Source organism: Lytechinus variegatus, chromosome 19 (genome assembly GCF_018143015.1).
Source record: "Lytechinus variegatus isolate NC3 chromosome 19, Lvar_3.0, whole genome shotgun sequence".
Taxonomy (NCBI): Eukaryota; Metazoa; Echinodermata; class Echinoidea; order Temnopleuroida; family Toxopneustidae; genus Lytechinus; species Lytechinus variegatus.
Window position 1 is genome coordinate 102,587 of NC_054758.1, and position 24,180 is coordinate 126,766.

At 36.5% G+C, this 24,180-nt stretch overlaps 1 protein-coding gene across 1 annotated transcript; it reads left to right on the plus strand.

Annotated features, from left to right (window-relative positions):
- The first annotated feature begins 1,931 nt into the window (after positions 1-1,931).
- LOC121406192 lies at positions 1,932-3,999 on the plus strand. The gene is made up of 2 exons (XM_041597214.1): positions 1,932-2,795; positions 2,911-3,999. The coding sequence occupies exons 1-2, from the start codon at positions 1,932-1,934 to the stop codon at positions 3,997-3,999; spliced, it is 1,953 nt and encodes a 650-aa protein (XP_041453148.1).
- Positions 4,000-24,180: the final 20,181 nt, after the last annotated feature.

Below are 24,180 nucleotides of genomic sequence, written 5' to 3' on the forward strand. Positions count from 1 at the left end.
CACTAGATAAGATAAGATCGACCACTCTTTGAGAATTGGTAATGTTAATGTTATGCCATCCAAATCATGCAGGAATCTTGGAGTTTTGTTTGACTCAACAATGTCTATGTCTGCCCAGATCACTGCCGTGTGTAAATCAGTCAGATATCAATTGCGTAATTTAGGCATCATTCGCAAGTATTTAACCCGCTCCGCTACAGAAAAGATTATACATGCTCTGATATCATCTCGACTTGATTTTGGCAATTCTCTTTTGTTTCACCTTCCACTATCCCAACTCTCACGCTTACAAAAATTACAGAATTCTGCAGCCCGTATTGTTACCCTTATCAGACGCTCTACTCACATAACTCCAGTTCTGTCCTCACTGCATTGGTTACCCATCGAGTACCGTATTGTATTTAAGTTATTATTGTTAGTTTTTCACTGTATCCATGGATCTGCCCCAGAATATAATATTAATTTGTTGATGCCATACAATCCTCCTCGACGTTTAAGATCTTCTGATTCTAAATTGCTTACAGTTCCTAAATCCAAGAAATCATGGGGGGATCGGTCATTTGCACATGCTGGGCCATCCTTATGGAATCAGTTGCCATATTCCATTCGTAGTATTTCAAATATCGATAATTTCAAAATTACTCTAAAAACTCATTTGTTTAAAATTGCCTTCCAGTAGTTTCCTTTCATTGTCTGACTGTCATTTTTTTTTTATCTTTGTTCCTTCCTGTACCGTGTAATTTTTCTCTTATTTCCTTTTTGCAGCGCCTTGAGCACATAATCAATGTGGATTTGGCGCTTTAGAAATACTCTCTATTATTATTATTACAGCCTGCTAGTGCTACACGATGATGTCGTCAGTCAATCACTGAATCAGCAATGAAAATTTGATTTTACACGCTTTTTTAGCCTGTGATTTTAAAAGTTTTAAAACATTTGGTCCTAACTGGACATCCCCCTTCTTTTTAAGAAAGACATTTTAACAAAAGGAATTGAACTTTTTAGCATAAACTGAGAAAGTCCACGGACATCTTTTGGCAGGAATAAAGCAACTATTCAGTGTCTACTTAGATTTGGTTTTGCAGTCTACAATTTGTTAGCTAAATTAACGCAATGTCTTCGTTTAACATCTCATTTTTTGGTGTCTCCTGGGAAAATATTTTTCCTTGGGATTGGTCAGTGATGCTCATGTGTCTACGGCTACGCTAAATAACGCTAAGGAAAATGAATGGGACAGTGGTTTTTCTCATCTTATACCAAGATATGATTGTACGAGATACTCTTCTTTGTATATAATTTCGTGTAACCGTTTGTCAAAAACATCTCTCACAAACCCTCCAAAGCATATTGATTACTCTTTAATTCTCTTGATGAGCGGGGATATTAGCCTGAATCCAGGGCCAGGATGTAGTAATTGCAGTAAACATTTTGCGAGAAACAGTAGGAGATTGAAATGCTGTGATTGTCAGGACTTGTTCCATGTTAAATGCGTTGGAGTATCAGCTGCTGAGTATAAGAGCATTCATCAAGATAGTTTGCCTTGGATATGTTCGAACTGTAAACCGGAACCATGTGGGATGTGTGATGAAATGGTTACGAGGCATGATAGGGGTATACAGTGTGATGAATGTAACAGATGGATACATGCACATTGCGGTGGAGTTGATGATGAAGCATACAGCAAATTGGAGGGTAAGAACTGTGTGTGGATCTGCCCAATATGTAGTGAAATGAAAATTTCAGATTCACTATTCAATTCATCTGCCGAAAGTACCACCTAAAATATATTCTCCGTTTTGAAAGATGGTGATGATGGGAACTTGGCAGATTTTCCCGCCCAAGAAGCTCCTTGTAGATCTCAACCTAAACGAAACACACATGGTCATTTAAGAAGGAGAAAACAGCAAAAAGGAAAAAATGTGATTAAGACAATGTTAATAAATTTCCAGGGTATCTGTAATAAAAAATCTGAACTAAAGGTCTTGTTAGAGGAGTTCAAACCTGACATTGTGCAAGGAACCGAGACATGGTTATCTTCTTCAATTCATAGCAATGTAATTTTCCCAGATGACTATGTAGTATTTCGACGGGATAGGCAAGTGGGTCAGCATGGGGGTATCCTGACGGCATGCAGAAATGACTTGGTGATGTCACGTAAGGAGGAATTCGAGGGAGATGGTGAGATTCTTTGGACGCAGATTAAGCATCAAGGTCGACGAACATTGTTGATAGGAACTGTCTATAAGCACAAACACGATGATAAAGATACAGTCAATGAATTGGAACAATCCTTTGGGAAAATAAGTAGGAAAGGAAAGCCTTATAACATATTGCTTTCAGGGGACTTTAACCAACCAAATGTGAATTGGGAAGAGTCAACGATTTTGGCAAATCATGCTGCCTCCAAGGAGACAGCCCAGGCTCTCCTTGAAACTACAACTGGATTTGATCTGACACAAGTTGTTAAGGAACGTACAAGGAGAAATAATATACTTGATTTAATCTTCACAAACAACACTGGTCTTGTCAGTGATGTCAAGGTTGTTGCTAGGGTAAGTGACCATGAAATTGTTATAGCTGACTTGAACTTGCAAGCGAGATGGAAGAGGCAACCTAGGAAGAGTTATTTCGTACGGAAGAAAGAAAATGTGGAACAGATCAACTCCAGCATAGAAGATTTGGGGAGAACTTACTTTTCATTGCAAGAAGCTTCAGTGCAAGAGAAGTGGGATTTGATAGAAGGGGGACTGAAAAGAATCATGAAGGCTCACATACCACAAAAGAAGGCCGCCAAGGTAAACAGCCTCCCATGGTTTAACATACAGCATCACCGATTGAGACGAAGAAAACAAAGACAGTACAACAGAGCTAAACGTTCAGGGAGATTGGGATAACTTTGTCTTGACTCAGAAGGCCTTGCGAAAGTCGCTAAACTCAGCAGAGCGTGAGTTTGCGTCTAATAGACTTTCTGATGCACTGAGGGATAATGTCAAGCAGTTTCGGTCTTACAAGAAACGACTTGGCAATAGTGAGGCAGGCGTAGCAGATCCGATAGTTAATAACAAGATAATTAGTGATGGAAGGGAAAAAGCAGAAGTCCTCAACGCTCAGTTTGCAGGAGTATTTACACATGAGGACTGTTCTAATATCCCGGAGTTGGGCACAAGCAACATCCCAGCCATTCCAGATTTGAAAATCTATGAAGAGGGTGTGCTAAAACAACTTCGGAACCTCAGTCCCAACAAAGCTCCAGGACCAGATCAGATTCCTCCTTGGTTCCTGCAGATGTTCGCGGATAAGTTGACACCTATTCTCACCGATCTGTTCCAAACATCAGTGGATACTGGCACCCTTCCCCGCCAATGGAAGGAGGCAAATATCTGTGCTGTGTTCAAGAAAGGAAATAAGCAATCACCAGATAACTATAGACCGGTTTCTCTGACATGTGTTCTGAGTAAAGTCCTGGAACACATTGTCCACTCCCACATCATGGACCATTTTGGAGACTATGGGATTCTGGTGGACTCTCAACATGGGGTCAGAGCAAGGCGTTCTACAGAAACACAGTTGATTTTAACAGTTAATGATGTGGCAAAAGCTCTTGATAGGGGAGATTCCATTCACATGGCAATATTGGACTTCACAAAGGCCTTTGATAAGGTTCCGCACGAACGCCTTCTGGGTAAACTTAATCATTATGGAATAAAAGGAAATCTCCTAAACTGGATCCGGGGTTTCTTGACTGGAAGGTCACAGAGGGTAATATGTGAAGGGAGCACGTCATCCTCCAAAGATGTTGTATCAGGCGTTCCGCAAGGAACAGTTCTCGGACCACTGATGTTCCTGACATATATCAACGACATGCCTGACAAGTTAAAATGTCAGGCTAGATTGTTCGCGGATGACTGTTGTATACCCCAGTTGCAAAAGAGGAAGACATGTGCAACTTGCAAGATGATCTCCGGTTGCTGGAAAAATGGCAAAGTACATGGAAAATGAGCTTCAATCCTTCAGAGTGCACCGTTTTGGCAGTATCTAAGAAGAAATCGCCTCCTCTCAGGGACTATATTTTTTGTGGACAGGTGCTAGAAAAGACAACGTCCCATCCTTATCTGGGGGTTCAGCTGGACAATAAATTATCATGGAGGGAACAAGTGGATAAAACAGCTAACAAAGCCCACAAAACCCTTGGCTTTCTACGAAGAAATCTATGGTTCTGTCCAAGGGATGTCAAAGTCATAGCCTATAAATCATTAGACCAGTATTAGAGTACACCACTTTTGCATGGGATCCTATAAGGTTGATCAAATTAGAAGTCTTGAAGGGGTTCAACGCAAGGCAGCCCGTTTTTGCTGTGGTGATTATAGCCGTGAAAGTAGCGTCAGTGGAATGTTAAAAGATCTCCAACTCGATACGCTGGAAAGTAGAAGGGAAAAGAGCAGACTGACAATGATTTACAAAATCCAGAATAATTATGTTGATATAAACAAAGAGGAATACATTAACTTGATTTCGACAAGGGTGACAAGGAATAATAGTGGTACTCGCATAGAAATCCCGATATAAAAAACAAAACATCAGTAGAAAGTTTTAGAGCAACACTCTAACCCACACGTGAGCAGCACGCTGGCCATTTGCAGCTACTGCCCTAAACTTCAGAAGGTTCAGAATCCCCAAACACCACCCATGCCACACACACACACCAACTTCCACTCCCGCCGTGAAGTTGAATGGCCTCCACGTTCACCTGACATGACGCCTCTCGACTTCTTCTTGTGGGGATGGCTCAAGGCCAAGGTCTACACCACACCTCCTGACACAATGGATGATATCAAGGAGAAAATCACCCATGAGATTGATGTCCTTCATCAGGACAGAGCCACAGTCAGGAGAGCTGTTCTGGACATGCTGAAACGGGCAAGATCGTGTATCGAGAGAGAAGGGGGACATGTCGATGTCGATCATAGGCGGCGGAAGCAGGGGGGACGTGTCCCCCCCCCCCTAAATTTTAGTTGGGGGGGACGGTCCCCCCCTAAAAAAATTTTTGCTAACCTTTTTTTTTTTTTTTTTCCTTGTCAATTTTTTTCCCTGCGTCCCCCCTAAATTCACGTGGACCCCCATTGAAACGTGTGTTGTCCTAAAATTTAGTTTGATTACCTTTTTTTTTTTTTTTGCTTGTCAAAAATTTTTGGAGCACTTGTCAAATTTTGTCCATCCCAAAATTTCAGATAGACACCCCCAAATTTTTTCCTTCCGCCGCCAATGATGTCGATCATTAACGTGATAGACTTTTATCTTTACCGGTACCCTTACTCAATCAGTACTTTGAAAGCCGTGATATTCAGTCAAGAAGAAAAGATAGCCATGTGGACTATGAACTGATTACTTTTTTCAGATCTGTCATTTTAAGATGAACAAAGCAGTTGTAAATAAGAACAACAAGTGGAATGCCTCTGGCCGTCTCACCTGCATCACGCGGTTCAATATAGCAGCAGTGCTGACTTTGAATACTACTCTAACTCGCACAAGATGTTCAGTGATACATGGTTACTCTTATGTCCACTTTTTATAAACTAGACCAATAAACTTACAGAGATATGATTGTTATTCGATGGATATGATCTTTTAGTTAACAACAGACAAAATAGGGTGGGTGGGGGCGTTGGGTTATATGTTTCACAATCATATGATTATGTAGTTCGAGACGAGCTTAACAGCATGACTGATACAATTGAATCTCTTTTTATTGAAATTACTATCCCCAACAGCAAAAACATTATCATAGGTGTTATATACATGCCTCCGAGTTCGAACATCAAATCATTTCTCCCTGGGGAATACTCCCCAGGGAGTGGAGGATGTGCACACATTGTGTGCGGGAATGACTGATTGAATCCGATGACCGGGGTAATAATATATCTGTAAAGCGCTTAGAAACGTCGTTCCGATGGATTAAGCGCTATATAAAAGCGGATTATTATTATTATTTCTAGATCATCTCTCTGACTTGGTTAAAAATCCAATTTTTGATAGTAAAAATTGCTTTATAATGGGCGATTTTAATATTGATTTATTAAAACAAAATAATGTTACACAAGATTTTTTGGAAATATTTCTATCCGCTTCTTACTTACCTTTAATATCTAAACCAACACGCATAGTCAATGAATCCGCTTCTCTTATTGATAATATTTTCTGTAATGTTCTTCCCCCACCCGATTCCTTCATATTACTCTCTGATATCACAGATCACTTCCCTGTATCGACTAATTTCTCTTTAAAAGACAGATTCAATAACAATAGCCGTCCACTAAAACGAAGAATAACACACGAAAATATAGCTCGTCTGGGTGCTAGTTTTGACGATGCTGATTGGTCTTGTGTTTTTGATAGTAATGACGTTAACTTGTCCTTTGAAAATTTTATGAATATTTTTAATCTACACTTTGACACTTATATTCCGAAACTTAGAGATAAGCCATCTAACTACAAAAAATCACCGAAGCTTCCATGGATTTCTAAATCGCTCTTGCGTTCGATAAATAGAAAAAATAACTTATATTATAAATACAAAATGAAACGGTCTGAGCAATCCAAACTTAAATATACTTGTTATAAAAAATACACTGACAAAGATTATACGTTTAGAAAAGAAAAGATATTTTACTAATCAGTTACAACTTTACAAGCGTGATATGCAAAATACATGGAAAATTTTAAAACAAGCAATGAATATATCAAATAATAAATCCAATATTACAAAAATTAGATCTGGCGATGTCATTTTTGAAGATTCTCGCCAAATTTGTAATATCCTGAATAATCACTTTTCTTCAATTGGGGAAAATCTTGCAAGTAATATTCCTCCCGCAACAAAACACTTTTCTGAATTTTTAGGCCCACCAAATTCTAGTTCAATGTTTCTCGCTCCAACTTATAATCAGGAGATAATTAATATTGTTTCTAATTTCAGTTCTAAAAAAAGTACAGGGCATGATGACATCAATAATTTTCTTCTTAAGGGGGTAATATCGTCAATTGCGGATCCCCTAACTCATATATTCAATCTGTCACTTCTTAACGGCATTGTTCCCGAGAGCATGAAAATAGCAAAAGTCATTCCTTTGTTTAAAAAGGGTGACAAATTAGATGTTAATAATTACCGCCCAATTTCTTTGTTATCTACATTGTCGAAAATACTAGAAAAGATTATTTATAAAAGAACTATTAATTTTCTCAAATCAAATAATATACTTTCAAATTCCCAAATTTGATTTAAGGAAAAGCATAGCACTACACATGCCTTATTGAGTTTCATTGAAAAAGCGGCACATTCAATCGATAAATCTTCTCATTTAATTGGTTTGTTCCTGGACTTCTCCAAGGCCTTCGACACCATTAATCATGATATTTTACTAAACAAATTACATCATTATGGAGTGCGTGGGAAGGCCTTGGAGTGGTTCAGGAGCTACCTCTTGAATAGGTAGCAATATATGTCTTTTTAAACGGATGCAATTCTCAAATGAAAAAAAATAATTGTGGAGTTCCACAGGGTAGTCTTTTAGGCCCAAGTTTATTTATAGTTTATATTAATGATTTTTGTAGATCATCAGATGTTCTTTCTTTCATTCTCTTTGCGGACGACTCTAACTTATTTTTTTCACATAAAAATCCTCTTCACCTTGCTAATACAATCAACTCTGAACTAAAAAATGTCACCCAATGGATAAGAGCAAATAAATTGTCAATAAATTTACAAAAAACAAAATATATGTTGTTTAGCAACTCTATTAATACACTTCCTGTTGATATTATTTGGATGGAACTCCCTTGGAAAAAGTATCCCATATTAAGTTTCTTGGAATAACAGTCGATAATAAGCTCTCATGGAAATTCCACATAGATAACATAATTATGTAAGACTATTTCACGCAACATTGGCATAATTAACAAGCTTAAATTTTGTTTACCATTATCGTCCCTGCTTACATTATATTCATCCCTTATATTACCGTATTTAAATTATGGAATTTTAGCGTGGGGCAACACACATCAAACACTCTTAGACAAATTACTCCTATTACAAAAGAAGTCTCTTCGTGTCATATGTCACAAAGCATATTTGTCTCATACTGACCCATTATTTTTGGAACATAAACTATTGAAAATTAAAGACTTGTATTTGTTCAATCTCGGTCAGTTTATGTACAATTATAACAATAACAACCTCCCAAATGTATTTCATTCAATGTTTCCAAAAAATCAATCCATTCATAACTATCCAACAAGGCGATTGGGTGAATTCCATTTACCACTTCTAAGAACTTTGCTGGCTGAGAACACATTTATATATGAGGGACCGAAGTTATGGAACTCACTTCATAATGATATAAGAACTGCAAAATCTTTGAACTCTTTTAAGACTAAATTCAAATTATCTCTATTAAGATCTTATAATGTATCCTCAAATTAAATCTTATTCATCATCTCTGTCAAGAGGTTAGTCATCATTTTTACTATAAAGACTATAATTAAAACATAAATCATCCCTTTTTTTATTGAAAAAAAAATCTGACACAAGTCCTTCCCAATTGTGCTCGGTTTTTAACCTCATATATTATTTGTGTCTATCCTCTCATCTTTTTTTCTCTTTCCTGTCCGCTTATCCGCCTTCCTACCGCTTATTTATTTACGGCATCAATCACATTTTTCGCGCATTTTATTCTTTCCAGGTCATTTTATATATTTTTTTCTCCTTTTATACACATTGAATCCAGTTTGCTTGAGTCCACGATGGCATGTGTTCTACCTACGTTTAGCAGCACCCATCCATCTTCTCAGGGCATTCTCCCCTTTCTCTTTTTTTTTGGGGGGGGTGGGAAGGGTGGATATTTTTGGATATATTTTAGGACGGTTTGTTTTGTCCTATACAAACTATATTTTTTGATATCTTCGTATTTTATATTTTGTGAGTATTATTTCTCTCTCATTTATTTTTTTTTCTCATTTGATTACATATGTCTGTATTTGTACTCTGTTATTGGTTTTGTTATCTATTTTTGAGGGGCCCACATTGTACAAGCATTGCTTTTTAGTGGGTCCCTCCATTTCCATCTTAATTTAATTTCTATTGAAAAATAGTATACTTATTTAAAACCTCCAATGTGTTGCCCAAATCGTGTAAGTTTTTTTTTTCACAACATATGTATTATTATTTTTGTTTCTTTGCAATGGATACAAATACTTATTTTTTATATATATGGTATACAATTTGTTTTTGTTTGATGGAAGTGAAATAAATAAAATTGAATTGAATTGAATTGAATTCAATAAAAAAAACCAACATGGCCAAAGTTCATTGACCTTACATGACCTTTGACCTTGATCATGTGACCTGAAACGTGCACAGGATGTTCAGTGATACTTGATTACTCTAATGTCCAAGTTTAATGAACTAGACCAATAAACTTTCAAAGTTATGATGGTAATTCAACAGATACCCCCCGATTCGGCCAAAGTTCATTGACCCTAAAGGACCTTTGACCTTAATCATGTGACCTGAAACTTGCACAAAATGTTCAGTGATGCTTGATTACTATTATGTCCAAGTTTCATGAATCAGATCCATAAACTTTCAAAGTTATGATGGGAATTCAACAGATCCCCCAATTCGGCCAAAGTTCATTGACCCTAAATGACCTTTGACCTTGGTAATGTGACGTGAAACTCATGCAGGATGTTCAGTGATACTTGATTAACCTTATGTCCAAGTTTCATGAACTAGGTCTATATATTTTCTAAGTTATGATGACATTTCAAAAACTTAACCTCAGGTTAAGATTTCGATGTTGATTTCGACCATGGTCATGTGACATGAAATTCTCATAGGATGTTCAGTAATACTTGATTAACCTTATGGCCAAGTTTTATTAACTAGGTCCATATACTTTCTAAGTTATGACGTCATTTCAAAAACTTAACCTCAGGTTAAGATTTGATGTTCACGCCGCCGTCGCCGTCGGAAAAGCGGCGCCTATAGTCTCACTCTGCTTCACAGGTGAGACAAAAATAAAAGAAACATGAACATCTTTTAAAAAAAGATTTAACTTGTTTTTGTCATGTCTGCCCTAATGTGTGTCTGTGTGTGTGCACACGCGTGTGTGTGTGTGTGCATGTGTGTGTGGGGGTGGGCGGCGGTGTTTTGGGATTGATAAATAACAGAGAAAAAGGAATGGTATTCAAGGTATTCAAAATATCCTGTTGATCCATCGATCATGAATATCTCATATTATTCTGTAAGCTACAAGTAACTTACCTGTCCAAAATTGGAAGGAAAAATCCTGCGCAGGCACATTTTCATACCTCTAACTTTAGTAATTACCCCGTTCAGCGCACGGTCTGCATGGTGTCAAAGTAAAATGCATTCAAAGATATAATCCCCAATCCCGGACGCATTTCTTCCACAAAAAGACCCATGGTATTTCGGGCCTCCTTAAAAGAGAGAGAGAGAGGGGGGATGAAGTGACCCAATTTTTCCCCCATTACATTCTCGCATCTGGCAATCATGTGATGTTGTATATAATTGCTCATAAGTGCAAAGGTATTTTCGCTTTATTTCGTTTTGTTATATGTTAATGTTGTGTACAAGTCAGCTCATTGTTCGGGGGGGGATGGGGGACTTTAATTGACGACTGGATACCATGCGCAAAAGGGATGTCTTTTTCGAGATCGAGAGTGTCAGAAAACACTGAATTAATGAAAAGAGTGTATATTTCTCTATTTCTACACTGTATAATAATCAAATAAATAATATCATGAACATACTACAGACACGTAATAATATTCTCGTCCACTCCAAGCTCTAATTGGTTGTGGAATAAATTACCACTAGGCTATACCATTCCCGTATGCTTTGCACCATATGAACTCTTGTGAGCGGCATCTTCATTCGACAAATTAAAATAATAAATAAATCATTAAAACAACAGTCAAAATAGTTAGAATGCATATTTGTCGCTATCGTTTTTATCGTTCAATCTAAAAGTACAGAGACGGCGGAGTTGGTAGGAAGTTTCAGTCCTCACCCCATTCAGCAAACACGTACAAGTATGTCTGTATAAATTTGTGATTTTTGTAGGCCGGTCTACTCCCTCGATCTCACATTCAACTCAACCCCTCTATTATAAAAAAAGGGCTCAGCGGTCCCTGTTTTTTTTGTTTATTTAAAAAATCAGATATTTTGGTTTTGATGCTAACCAGGGTAAGCGCCCCAAATATTTGTTTGCAGTAATGGGAAAAAAAATCCGTGGGTGTTTTTTTTTCTATATAACGAGTTTAGTTGCAAAAGGGGTTGGGTCCACGTTTGACCATTCCGAGAAAAACATGTTTTTATTCTCACTTACTGCAATATTCTTATAAGAAACTAAATTGTCATGATGTACAACCCTATCATGTGAACATAAAATTTGGTATAAAAGAAATCTACCAGTCTTCACTTTTTCTATATATTCTTTTAAAAATCATTATCGTGGACCTAACCCCATTTGCAACTAAACTGAAATGAATCCAATCGATTTTGATTAAAAAAGTGATTTTTCCTTGCCACTTTTATTCATGTTTGCATGTCAGTTTCAAATTTTCTTTGTTTTCATCAGAGCGACTAAAAATTTAGAGGTTTTGAGACAGAGAACAATAAAATTTATGAACAATGGACCTAGCTCCTTTTGAAAAAAGTGATTTTTCTTTGCCATTTTGGATCACTTTTAAATAGGAATTTCAACTTTTCTTAATATGGAACTACTAAAAATCTATACATTGAGGCCCAAAATTCAAATTTGATGAAAATGGACCTAACCCCTTTTGCGAGTGAGCTCTTCATATGATTCTTTTCTACCACGCTATTCGTCGGTTAAAAAAAGAAAGAAATTGGCGAAAAGGTAGGAACATCAATAAAATTTAGATCGGTATCAACATATTTTTTTTTTTTTTGGGGGGGGGTGGTAGGTCACAAATGAGTAAAAGATTGTAGGATTGAGAGGGTTCTGTCGGGACACGCCAGACAAACATGTTTTCTTCTGGGATGCCTTAACGTAATTTCTCCTATATTATTTTTTTTCTCCATTTCGGGAGAGGGAACGTTTAGTTCATTATTGGTTTTATTTGAAGTGATTATGTTTTTGTCAACTTTTCAATGCACAAGTTTTCATCTGGGAAAGAAAAGGAGAATGAGATGACAAGCTTCTAAAACCTAACATGTTTTGAATTTATTCTGTAAAATGACATGAATTAAAAATACTGTGATTTTTTTAACCGATTCACCCCCGTCCCACAGTTCAACCCCTGCACCAAAAAAAAACCATGGCTGTCCCTGTATAACACAATTCTTTTCCAAAACATTTTTGTTTGGACACTCACCATGGTAAGCGCCCAAATGCGATTTTTTGGGGGGTCGTAACGGGGAAAAAACTGGCCAGGATGATTGTTATTCTTTCTACCGCTTTACAAATAGAACATCGGAGAGAGGAGACAAACAAGCAACATTAGAGTGTAGGTCAGAACATTTCCATCGGGGGGGGGCTAAGTTAAACAAGAGTAATAATAAAAAGTCATCATCAGTCCGACAAGGGTCTGAGGACAGAGTTGTGGCAAACAAAACGTGTTTGTTTTTTTAAAGTGATATAACCAAACAAATGAAGTCATGTTGTTATTCGTTTAAATAGATATTCATGGAACTTTAGCAAAAGCGCACTTGTCTATTCGGCTCGGTGTAAAAATGGCAGAGGTAATAATGGCAGAGGTAAAAATGGCAGAGGTAATAATGGCAGAGGTAAAAATGGCAGAGGTAAAATTGGCAGAGGTAATAATGGCAGAGGTAAAATGGCAGAGGTAATAATGGCAGAGGTCATAATGGCAGAGGTAAAAATGTCAGAGGTAATAATGACAGAGGTAAAATTGGCAGAGGTAATAATGTCAGAGGTAAAAATGGCAGAGGTAATAATGGCAGAGGTAAAAATGGCAGAGGTAAAATGGCAGAGGTCATAATGGGAGAGGTAAAAATGACAGCTCTAGGTAAAATATGGCCAGCCGTAAACCCCCATGCAATGAATCAAAAAGCCCCCGCATGTACATAGATTAAATTAGAAGTGCATGTAACGGTTAGGCATTTCATCATATCATTATGTCTTTATTGGCCTAACAATGCTACGAATTCGTTGGAGGTGTACCGTGAAGGCCTTTTAAAAAGAAATCGAACGAGAAATATTTTTTCATTCAATTCATCAGGAGCAAAATGAAACTGCACTATTCTCTTTCATCATTTTATGACATTTCTTTTTGTCTGGCTTTTTTTTATAAAGTTTTGCCAGGTTTACCGATACAAAGAGGAGGAAGAGTAGACATAAGAGAGGTGGAGAGACGGAGAGGGTTAGGGGTGGGAAAAAACATAGAGAACATAGCGGGGAAAGCTTAGACGTTGAAATTGTCACGAATGATTGTGGTTAAATATTATGTCCTTATTTGTATTGTCGTCTGTACTATTCTTTTTAGATATTTGAATGACAATAAGCATGCGTTCCCAGACTTGGCACTGAATATGTAACTGATTATGGAAATTAATAATCTTGCTTTGACTGGTAAACCAATTTGGGGTCGATCGAGGGGGACCGTCTGGTTCAGATTCGTTGCATAAAAGAAGACCCTGAACCTTCTTTACCACTGCATCCAATATGATATAGACGGCTTGATGGTTATTACCCTTGGAAGCGGAAGTGCTGTTGGGTATTTTGTACACCATAAGCAGCACCCTCTTGGTAATTAGCTTGGTATGCTAAAAAACATTGTTTATTATCTGATTGTTATTATTTTGTTGTAATTCTTTTTTCTGACCCAAAATAATTTTTTGAGTCATTTTTCCCCCTAACCAAATCCCCTTTGATTTTAGAGTGAAAACTTTTTTCTTCTCGGCTTTTTAACAAACCAGCACCCCATATCTCTTTCATTTTTGCTTATGCCATCTTTATCTTTGCCATTTTCAACTCCGCCATTTTTTACACTGTTAGAAAATTTATACTTAAAAAAAAATTGCTGCAACAGAGTCTGGAGAACACCTGTAATCTTACTGCACTGTGTAATCCTACATGCATGCATTTGTATAAACTTACAGAAAATTGGTATTCTGTGCATGTACCCTTACAAATTTATTGTAATAAAACTGTTTTCCCCTTTTTTAAAAAACATACCTGTTCTGTAAAATTGTAGCAAAATTATGGAAAATCCTCCTGTTATTATAATCTTCAAAATTATTTTTTTTTCTGTAAAACCTGTTTTTTTTTTTATTTTTCTTCTGTAGAATCTACTGTTTTTTCCAATAGTGTACCTCGGCCACTTTTACCTCTGCTATTATCACATCTTCCATTTTTTTTACTCTTGTCATTTATGTCTCTGCTATTTTTATCTCTGCTGTTCTTACCTCTGCCATTTTTACCTCTGCCATTTTTACCTCTGCCATTTTTACCTCTGCCATCTTTACCTCTGCCATTATTACCTCTGCCATTTTTACCTCTGCCATTTTTACCTCTGCCATTTTTACCTCTGCCATTTTTACCTCTGCCATTTTTACCTCAGCCTTTTTTACCTCTGCCATTTTTACCTCTGCCATTTTTACCTCTGCCATTATTACCTCTGCCATTATTACCTCTGCCATTTTTACCTCTGCCATTTTTACCTCTGCCATTATTACCTCTGCCATTATTACCTCTGCCATTTTCACCTCTGCCATTTTTACCTTTGCCATTATTACCTCTGCCATTTTTACCTGGCACCTTCTATTCCCCCTTTTTATCTCTGTCTCTCATTCTCTCTCGTTCTCCGTGACATCTGAGCATTTTTTTATTCTAGAATTGCCCTAAATGATTCTTCTTTCATCGTTATACGTGTTATCACCCAGGGGAAGCGCTTTTACGCAATATGACTCACTGTCATAAGCACCTGTGTTGTCGGTAAATGAAACAAGGTTTTTTTTGAGATACTGGTTGTTGGTCGAAATAAAAAAGCGTATTCATAAAAGCTTTTTGTATTGCTAAGTTCGAAAAGCATTCAACAGGTCGTCCTGCCGAGAAACACTAATCTTCCTTTTGTTCGGGGCGTTGACCATCTGTATCCTGCTCTTTTCGGAAGGAATTTGTTTGAGTGGCCGCCCAGACATTCTTTTGTTCGGGTAATGCCGATATATCATGCACTACGTTTCCCTTTTGAAAAGAGCATATGAAAGGTGTGCTAAACTGCTTTCTTTTCTCTCTTTTTTTTCTTCAAAATAATGAGAAGGGGATGATGGGGTCAAAAGTGCACCGAGATCAGCTCAAAGTACTAAGACATTACTCTCGTCACTACAAGATTTTTGTTTTTCTGAAAATATAATTACAAATAGTATCATTCTAGAGATATATTTCCTTAATGAAACAAATAATAAGAAAGTGGTGAATAAACGCATAGCTTATTACGTGACGATCTTGCAGAAAAGATGTTAGCGTATACTCTCAGAACAACGATATGGATCAAATTACGTGATCAGGTGCCTATTGCAGAAAGAGTTGCAATCCATTGCAACTGTAAAAAGCATGCGAAACTCGATTTTCAACCAATCAACAGCACGCATTTGGGACTTGTGATTGATTTTTTGGCTTGCGTTTAAACGTAACTCTTTCTGCAACGGGCCCCTGGCCTAGTGCGCGCGCGTACGTGCTCGTCATAAAACTTATTTTCCCGCCGTCTGACTCCAATGAAAAAATCGGGTAATGTCGAAATGATTTCCTATTTTCGGGATTTTTGTTATTGAAATCAGTTTATAAAGGAAATAGTACGTGGCACAGGTTTTAGTACATAAAGATTTCAAAAAAGTTGAAAAACTCCACCGAATCAAACCAAACAAATCTCGGCTTCTGTAGAAGCCCGTCGCAGCCCGTCGCACCCAAATGATTAAAATTTATCACGGCAGCACACAGGGGGCATGGTGGATTATTTTCAAGAGCAACTGGTGGTAGGCTGCAGGTGGAATGGTGGATTAAATTGGAAAGATTTTGCACGGCAGCACGCAGGGGGCATGGCGGATTATTATTTAGAACATCCGGTGTTAGGTTGCAGGGGGAATGGCGGATTAATTTATAGAGATTAGACGCGGCAGCACGCAGGGGGCATGGCGGATTATTTTTAAGAGCAAGTGATGACCGCCTGCAGGGGGCATGGGCTTCTTAATTGGAGCGTGCTTTAGGGGAAGCCTGCAGGGGGAATGCTGTGATATTTTTGCTCTCGTCCCTTAAGTGAACACAATTCATCGAAGCATGAGTTTTTTTCATATCATATGAAAGGTTGGTCCTTCAGCTGTCTATACATATCGACATTTCTTCATAAAATTATATATATGCTCAATTTGGCAACCATTTCAAAAGGGTAAGGTTTTTTTTGAGACACACGGTATACATATATATATAATATTCAAAACAAAGAAAAAAAATCAAAGAAGATTTTCTCAGTTCCTCAAGACATGACTTGTCCTGGTTTATGAAGATATCCTTGTTTTCTAGAACAATCCCAATTTTTGGAACAGCACTTCTATCTAAATTTATTACCTATCACTAGTAACGTTAATCCTGATTCTGTCTGTCAGGACCTGATGAATACGATTTGAGAAAAATTGTTCATGTGGCTGTTGACCCTCAGCCTTGTGGGAAGACCTAGCCTGGAGGCGTTAAAAATCATAGTACTATCGTACCTTTACTCCCCTAACGCCTGGCGTGGGCATGTATAAGGTCCCACATACCGAGGGAAAATGCAACTATACAAATGCACCAAACTGCTAGAATCTAAGGTTAACACCACTGTACATGGTTAAAAATATCGGTTGGCAACGTTTGGTAAAAAAAATTAAACTTATAACATTCCTGTTACTCAAGTAGATCGCATTCAAAGGCTTCAAAATTGGGCAGCTCGAATAATTTATCAAGTAACAAGATTTCACTTCTCTAAACCACTCCTTGAATCGTTACACTGGCTTCCATACGACATCGTATAGTTTTTAAGTTACTTTTGTTAGTTTTTAAGTCTCTCAATAAGCAGGCACCTTTATATCTGCGTGATTGTTTGACCCTATACACCCCTCGCAGGAATGTACGAGCCTCCAGTGACCCATTCCGTCTCACATATAATATCACTAAGAAACTGGCTGGAGATAGGACTTTTACCATAACCGCTTCAAAATATTGGAATCGCTTACCTTTTACTCTTAGACAATCACCATCTGTTGCTTCATTTAAAAGGGACTTAAAACCTTTCTTTTTTCCAATCCAGATTTTTAGGATTGTACGTTTTCATTTGTATAGTTGTAATAATCTCCTTTTCTTCTTGTAAGCGCTTTGGGCCATTCTGGGAAAAGCGCAGTATATAAATAATAATAATAATAAATAATAATAATAATAAAATAATATTTGAAAAACATGGAGAGTCAAGAGGGGCCTAAGCTATCGAACCTAGCAGAATCTTCTTCGGAGGCAAAATGACAAACATATAAAGTGGAACAACCATAATATAGACCACAGACATTCAACAGCAACACTAGAAACAAGGAGACAAAAGGGGCATTAGTGAGAAGAGATGACCAATCAGGTTATGAAGGGGTTGAAAGAAAAGAAGTATGCAGACACAAAGGGAAGTTAGTGTAAGTATGGCCAAAGAAAGACCTCAAGCCGAGAGGGATTAAGATATGAGGCAGGCAACATCAAACAGGATCTGGAACAAAACAGTGATAGAGGGTATGAGGAACAGATGAATGACAAGAGAATTAGTGAGAGGTGGGTCAAACAGGTAACAAAGAAAGGCATAATAAACTGGTAAACTGGTGCATAAGAGTGGGGGAAAAGGGGGAAAGAATGGAGAACTGATAATGTACAAAAGACGTAAGTATGTATGTTAGAACAATAAACAAACTAAGAGAAGAAAGTAACAGTAGACTTGTTAAGAGGTTGAACGCTGCATTTTTTATTACAAATGTCCCACTTGGCACAAATGTTCCTTGAGTCAAAAGAAAAAGATTCATCCAAACAGACACGCTGTATCTATGCAAATAAGCAAGTAATTTGCATAAATTTGCATATTATGTCGATATAGTATAAACAAGTAATTCAGAATATATATTTCACCAGAACTGCCCTAAAATTAGAAATAAAGACTTAGGGTAAGACAGGGAAGAAAATTGTCATAAAAAAATTGGGATATCCTTGTTTATTATTACCTAATTTACCTAAATTATGCAAATCATAATTGAAAACAGAGTATTTTTTCAAGAATCTTGAACTGTTTTATAAATAACAGCAATTGATACAAAATGACAACATTCTACATGAAAGGGAATATATTAGCGAAAACATCGATATGCTTCATGACAGTATTAGCGTCTTAATTTGCTTAGAAAGAGGGCAAATATGTCAAAATATATGATGTGATATTGCGCTAAAACGAGACCAAAACAACCTCTATGTCACAGTCACACTCACGAATCGGACAATAAAGCGATCAATGGTATGTCATTCGAGATAACACAATCTCAACACAATAGCTTCCATCGGCTTCTCGTATCGCTTTTGTTGGTGTGTCTGCTACACCGTAATCTATGATACATTCGGGCAAAAGGCATTTCAGTATTGATAAAACACTATTAATATTGTGTTATTTGTTTCTAATTTGTTTCTCTTGGAAAATTTACAGGAGACATTGCTTTGCAGGTTACTGCTTTAATGAAGCTCTGGCACATGAATCATGACGAATGTACCCCACCTCAATCCATATATTAACTTTGTTAAAATATATATCTTTTGGAGACCCCAAAGTGGCAAAACTGCATCTCCCCGGCATTCCCGCTACCTTACAAAACCAGTTTGACTTGTATTATCAACTTGGAAAACACAGATGTATGGGACATCAGACAACATGATTCCTGAAAAAAAGTTTTTTATTTTTGTTTATTTAAGCCCACGGGAGCCCTCCGAATTTACCCCATCCCCTCTCCGTATTTCGACTTTAAATTAAAAAATATCATGTTTGAAAGCCATTGGCAAGGCAAATTGCGTTTTTTGGTAAAGCAACTTTTATATCTATATTTTTATATTTACATTCATCATTATTGATATGATAGTAATAATAATAATAATTATTATTATAATTATTATTATTTTTATTATTATTACTATCATTATTATTATTATTGTTCTGCAGTTTGTATTAGTGCTCTAGCACAGTAAAGGCTATAACCCAACAGGAGCATGCCTAGGTTACCCTTTCCCTTTTTGGTTTATGTATTAAAAAATAGTGCATTGTCTTTAGAACAACCGCGTAGCCAGGATTTCATTTTGGAAGGGGCGGTAAATGCACGCGAAGCCTGCCAACACTTACAGAGCGCGCGAAGCGCGCTCCCTAGGGGGTGGGTGCAGGAGCGCGAAGTTTTTAGTATTTCATAAATTGAAATGAAAAGGAGCCGTTTCTCTTGTCTCTAGTACCTCCAATTCGGTTGACTATATTGCGATTTTGAACCTTGGTTTCAAAAGTGATTGTGAACGCACAAAAGAGGTAATGGAGGAAATTAAAATTATAATAACTCCGCGCGAAGCGCGGAAGCTAAAGCGTTGTATCAATTTTTCTTGCCATAAAAAGGGTCCCGAGAAAAGGGTATTCTCAAAGATATATTGAATATTTTCCTTGGAAAGATCAGATTTGATTACAACCAATTTAGCAACAGTGCATATTTTTAACTCGCAAAACAGAGAAGAAGTGTAGAGGAAGATATTCCTCCCTGCGCAGAGCAATGAAACTCTGAAATTTCAAAGGGCGGACGTTTCATCAAATGTAGATATCTCTAATACCCAATCGGCTCTAATTCAATTGATTTTCTAAGATTATTGAACTTAATTACAAGGAAAATAGTGCGCAAAAAGTTGAAACTTCTGTGATTTATTGAAATTATCTTTCTATATAAAAAAAGGATGCCTAATTTCTTTGACTTATCCTGAAGCGCTTCATTTTGAATATAAAGAAACTTAAGTGTCATTCAAAATTTCAAACTGAGGGCGCAAAACAGGACAGGAGATAAATGTATACAGGGAAATGACATGAAGTTTAATACAATTTGATAAAAATATTGTACTTTTTTATTTAATACGACACGAATTTCATACCTTCCTCTTTTTATATTAGGAACCTAATTGCTCCAAAATTATGATTGTTTAGTAATGAGCTGAAAAGCGGGAGAAGTTGACTTTATGGAGGTGACCGCAGAAACTGATATAAAGATTTTACCCGCTCGGAGCCGACCAGACCAGAAGTTGCGCGATCAACTGAAAAAAAAGATAACTTCATATATTTACTTCGGCCTAACCTTACTCAAATTCATGCCCTAATGTATACAATTTTAACTCTAACTGGCAAGAAACACATAGCTGAGGTGGAAAAACAGGGTTAGAGAAAAGGTGGGGGAAACAATGGCGAACTTCAATATTGTCATTTAACCGCGCGCAGCGCGGAAGCAAAATTCATATATAAATTTAGATCAAGAAGAGTGAAGGAGTTTCTCTTTTGAGAAAAAAAATAAAGAATAAAAAGAAAAAAAAAAGCTACTTTTCTTCCCTTTGCTCCCTTCCCTTTTCCTTTTCTCCTCCCTTTTTTCCTTTCTTTTTTTTCTTTTTGGGGGCGTTTTTGGGGGCGACCGCCCCCATCGCCCCCCTGTCTACGCGCCTGCTTCAGAACTCTTAAAAGATTACTTTTGTTTGTATTGATACCTTGGAATGGATTGAGGAGAAAATACTCTTCAACTGACATGTAGGGCACGGCCCTTTATTGATTCCACTCTATGTTGAATTTAAATATTTTGAGAGCCCAATCGGAAGAAAGATACATTTCTTCTACACACAGTAAAGCCTCTAAAGTTGCGTTCTCCTCTTGAAAAAAAAACATAGAAGGCATTGTTTTATATCATAAAATAAGTTCGTGTACGTGACGATGGCCTGTCGAAGTTGCCAAAACCGTTTATTTTGTTTTGACAATATATATTTAGAATATCGTCTATATGAAGCCCTCATCTGGAAAAGGGCACTTATTAAAGGCAGCATCTACATTATTATAGAGGAGGCCATGGCACTGGGAAGAGGGGGCTGAAGCTTGTTTAATTTCTTGGGACCAAAATTTTACATTGAAGCTTTTTTGATTTTCAAATTTACATCATTAAATTTTACAGGCAAATAAACAAAAAGAATTGCACTAAAAAATGAAGTTTTTGCCTTGGGGTAACGTTTCTTTTTTTGTCACATCTGCCGGAATTCCAGAGGGTGCTATCTATCGAGAATAATACACGCAGCACCCCCCACCCCCTCTTCCGGAAAATCTTGCGGGTGCTTCAGCCCCCGCTTCCAAGTACCAGAGCCTCCTCAATATAATGTAGATGCTGCCTTTCCAGATGAGGGCTTCATTTAGACGATATTGTAAATATATATTGTCAAAACAAAATAAAGGGTTGGGCAACTCCGACAGGCCACCGTCATGTACACGAACTTCTTTATGCGATATAAAACAATGCCTTCTATGTTTTTTTTTCAAGAGGAGAAAGTAAAGAGGCTTTACTGTGTGTAGTAGAAATGTATCTTTCTTCCGTATGGGCTCTGAAAATATTTTAATTTTCATTTCATTTCATTTATTGGTTTTTGCAACATTTTTCATAACAAAATTCTGGACAAGAAAATACATATCTGAGACTTGACATCAAAATAATGAACAATAGTTTTGTATACAAATCCTCAAACATATCTTACATAAATGAAAATCATTAAGTGGTATTTCCTGTTACAATAAATAGAATAGTTGCAAGGGTCGTCACAAAAGCAAAGCTTGAAAACGTAACAACCCTGGAAAATAGCCAAAATAATTAATGTCTACTGTCATTAAACGTGCAGGTGCAAGAGGGACTGGGAGGGGGGGCAAGGGAGATGCTTGGTCCTTCGCATGGAATTTTAGAATATAACACGTTTTGTTGTTGATTTTTAATTTATACATTTCTAGATAAAATTCAATGTATAATTAAAATAATGATAACAATGGTAATGATTTTCTTTTTTTTCAATTTGTTAGGTATTGGTTTAATTGCAATTCTTTTATAGTTCGTTTAAAGGAATAAAATGATCTTGTCAGCTTGAGTGAATCTGGCAATTCCAAATATCAGGTCCATGATGTCTTAGTGTTTTATGTGCAAATAGTGTCCTAGGATTGTTTAAGTGAATATTATTGCATGTTCTTGTTGGATATGAGTGTAAATTGTTATTATATGAAAATAAATCCGTGAATACTGGAGGAAGCATGTCGTAATTATATCTATACATAAACAGTGCTATTTGTAAAGTATTAATATCATTTATCTTAAATATTTTCAGACGATAAAAAAGAGGATCTGTATGTGAAAGATAGGCAGAATTTGAACAAATTCTAACCGCTTTCTTTTGCAATAAAAGTATATGATTAAGCCTTGTCTTGCAGCTATTCCCCCAAATGAGGTTACAGTAGTGAATATATGGTAAAATCAATGTATTATATATCATAACAAGAGATTTCTCTGGTAAGATTTTTTTTAGTCTACAAAGTATTCCAATTCCTTTAGCTACAGAGGAAGACACGTTGTTTATGTGTGGAGTCCATGATAAATGCTTGTCTATTGTGATACCAAGGAATTTTACGTATTCTTTTTTATCTAAAGGCACATTATCAATTTTAATATCTTGTGTAAAATTTTCATTTCTGTGAGATGATTTAAAATGCATAATATGAGTTTTACTTATGTTAAGAGATAACTTATTACATTTAAACCATGATGAAACTTTATTTAATTCTAAATTCATTATATTTATTAATTCTGGTAAGTCCTTGTGAGATAACAAAATATTAGTATCATCGGCGAATAAGATGAAAGAAAGAATGGAAGATGAATTTACTATATCATTAATGTATACTAAAAATAACAAAGGTCCCAGAATAGAACCCTGCGGGACGCCGCAATTGACAAACGATACAGGAGATTTAACATCATTGATAAAAACGAATTGTTGCCTATTGGAAAGATAACTCTTAATCCATGACCAAACAATGCCCCTTATCCCGTAATTATACAACTTATGAAGTAAAATACCATGGTCAATGGTATCAAAAGCTTTACTTAAGTCCATAAATAAAGCAACGGTGTGATTTTTTTTGAAAGTGAGTTTACAACTTTATCCAGCAATTTGGTTATTGCGAAATCGGTCGAGAAATTTTTTCTGAATCCAAACTGGGCTGGTGTAATAATCTTATTAAATGACAAAAAGGAATCCAATTTTTTGTAAACAATTCTTTCTAATATTTTTGATATGCATGGTAAGAGGGAAATAGGCCGATAATTTGTAACTTGAGTAGGATCATCTTTTTTATAAATCGGGATTACTTTGGCTATTTTCATTAGATCAGGAAAGCATCCAGTGGAGAGTGATAAGTTAAAAATATGTTCCAATGGAGAAACGATACATGTTACAATTTGCTGTAACAGTTTTGTACTAATACCATCATAGCCTGTGGACTTCTTTGGTGTTAAAGCTTGTACTATTTCAATTATTTCATGTCGGTCTGTGGGGGTAAAAAACATTGTATTTTGATTTGGCTGGGAAAGATATTCTTTAAAATTCGTATTGTCACCAACTATCTTGGAAGCTAAATTGGGACCGATGTTTGTAAAGAAACGGTTGAATGATTGTGCGATTTCAGCCGGTTGGGATATTTCTTCATTGTCTATCTTAAGACTGTCGCTGTTGCTATGTGGTTTGCTTTTGTTAATCAATTTGTTTATAACTTTCCACGTGGCATTTAAATTTCCTTCTGCATCTTTTAATTCCTTAGAATAATAATCTTTTTTTGATGAGCGGATTACACTGTTTAGAGTATTACGATATTTTTTATACTTCTTGAAACTTTGTTCAGACGGTTTAGAAATATACGATTTATAAAGTTTATTGCGTTTTTTAATTGAACGTATAATTCCTCGAGTGATCCATGGGTTTCTTTTATCATTTTTGCGTTGTTTTCTTTGAACAAGTGGTATATTTTTATTATAGTAATGAGTTAGTTTAT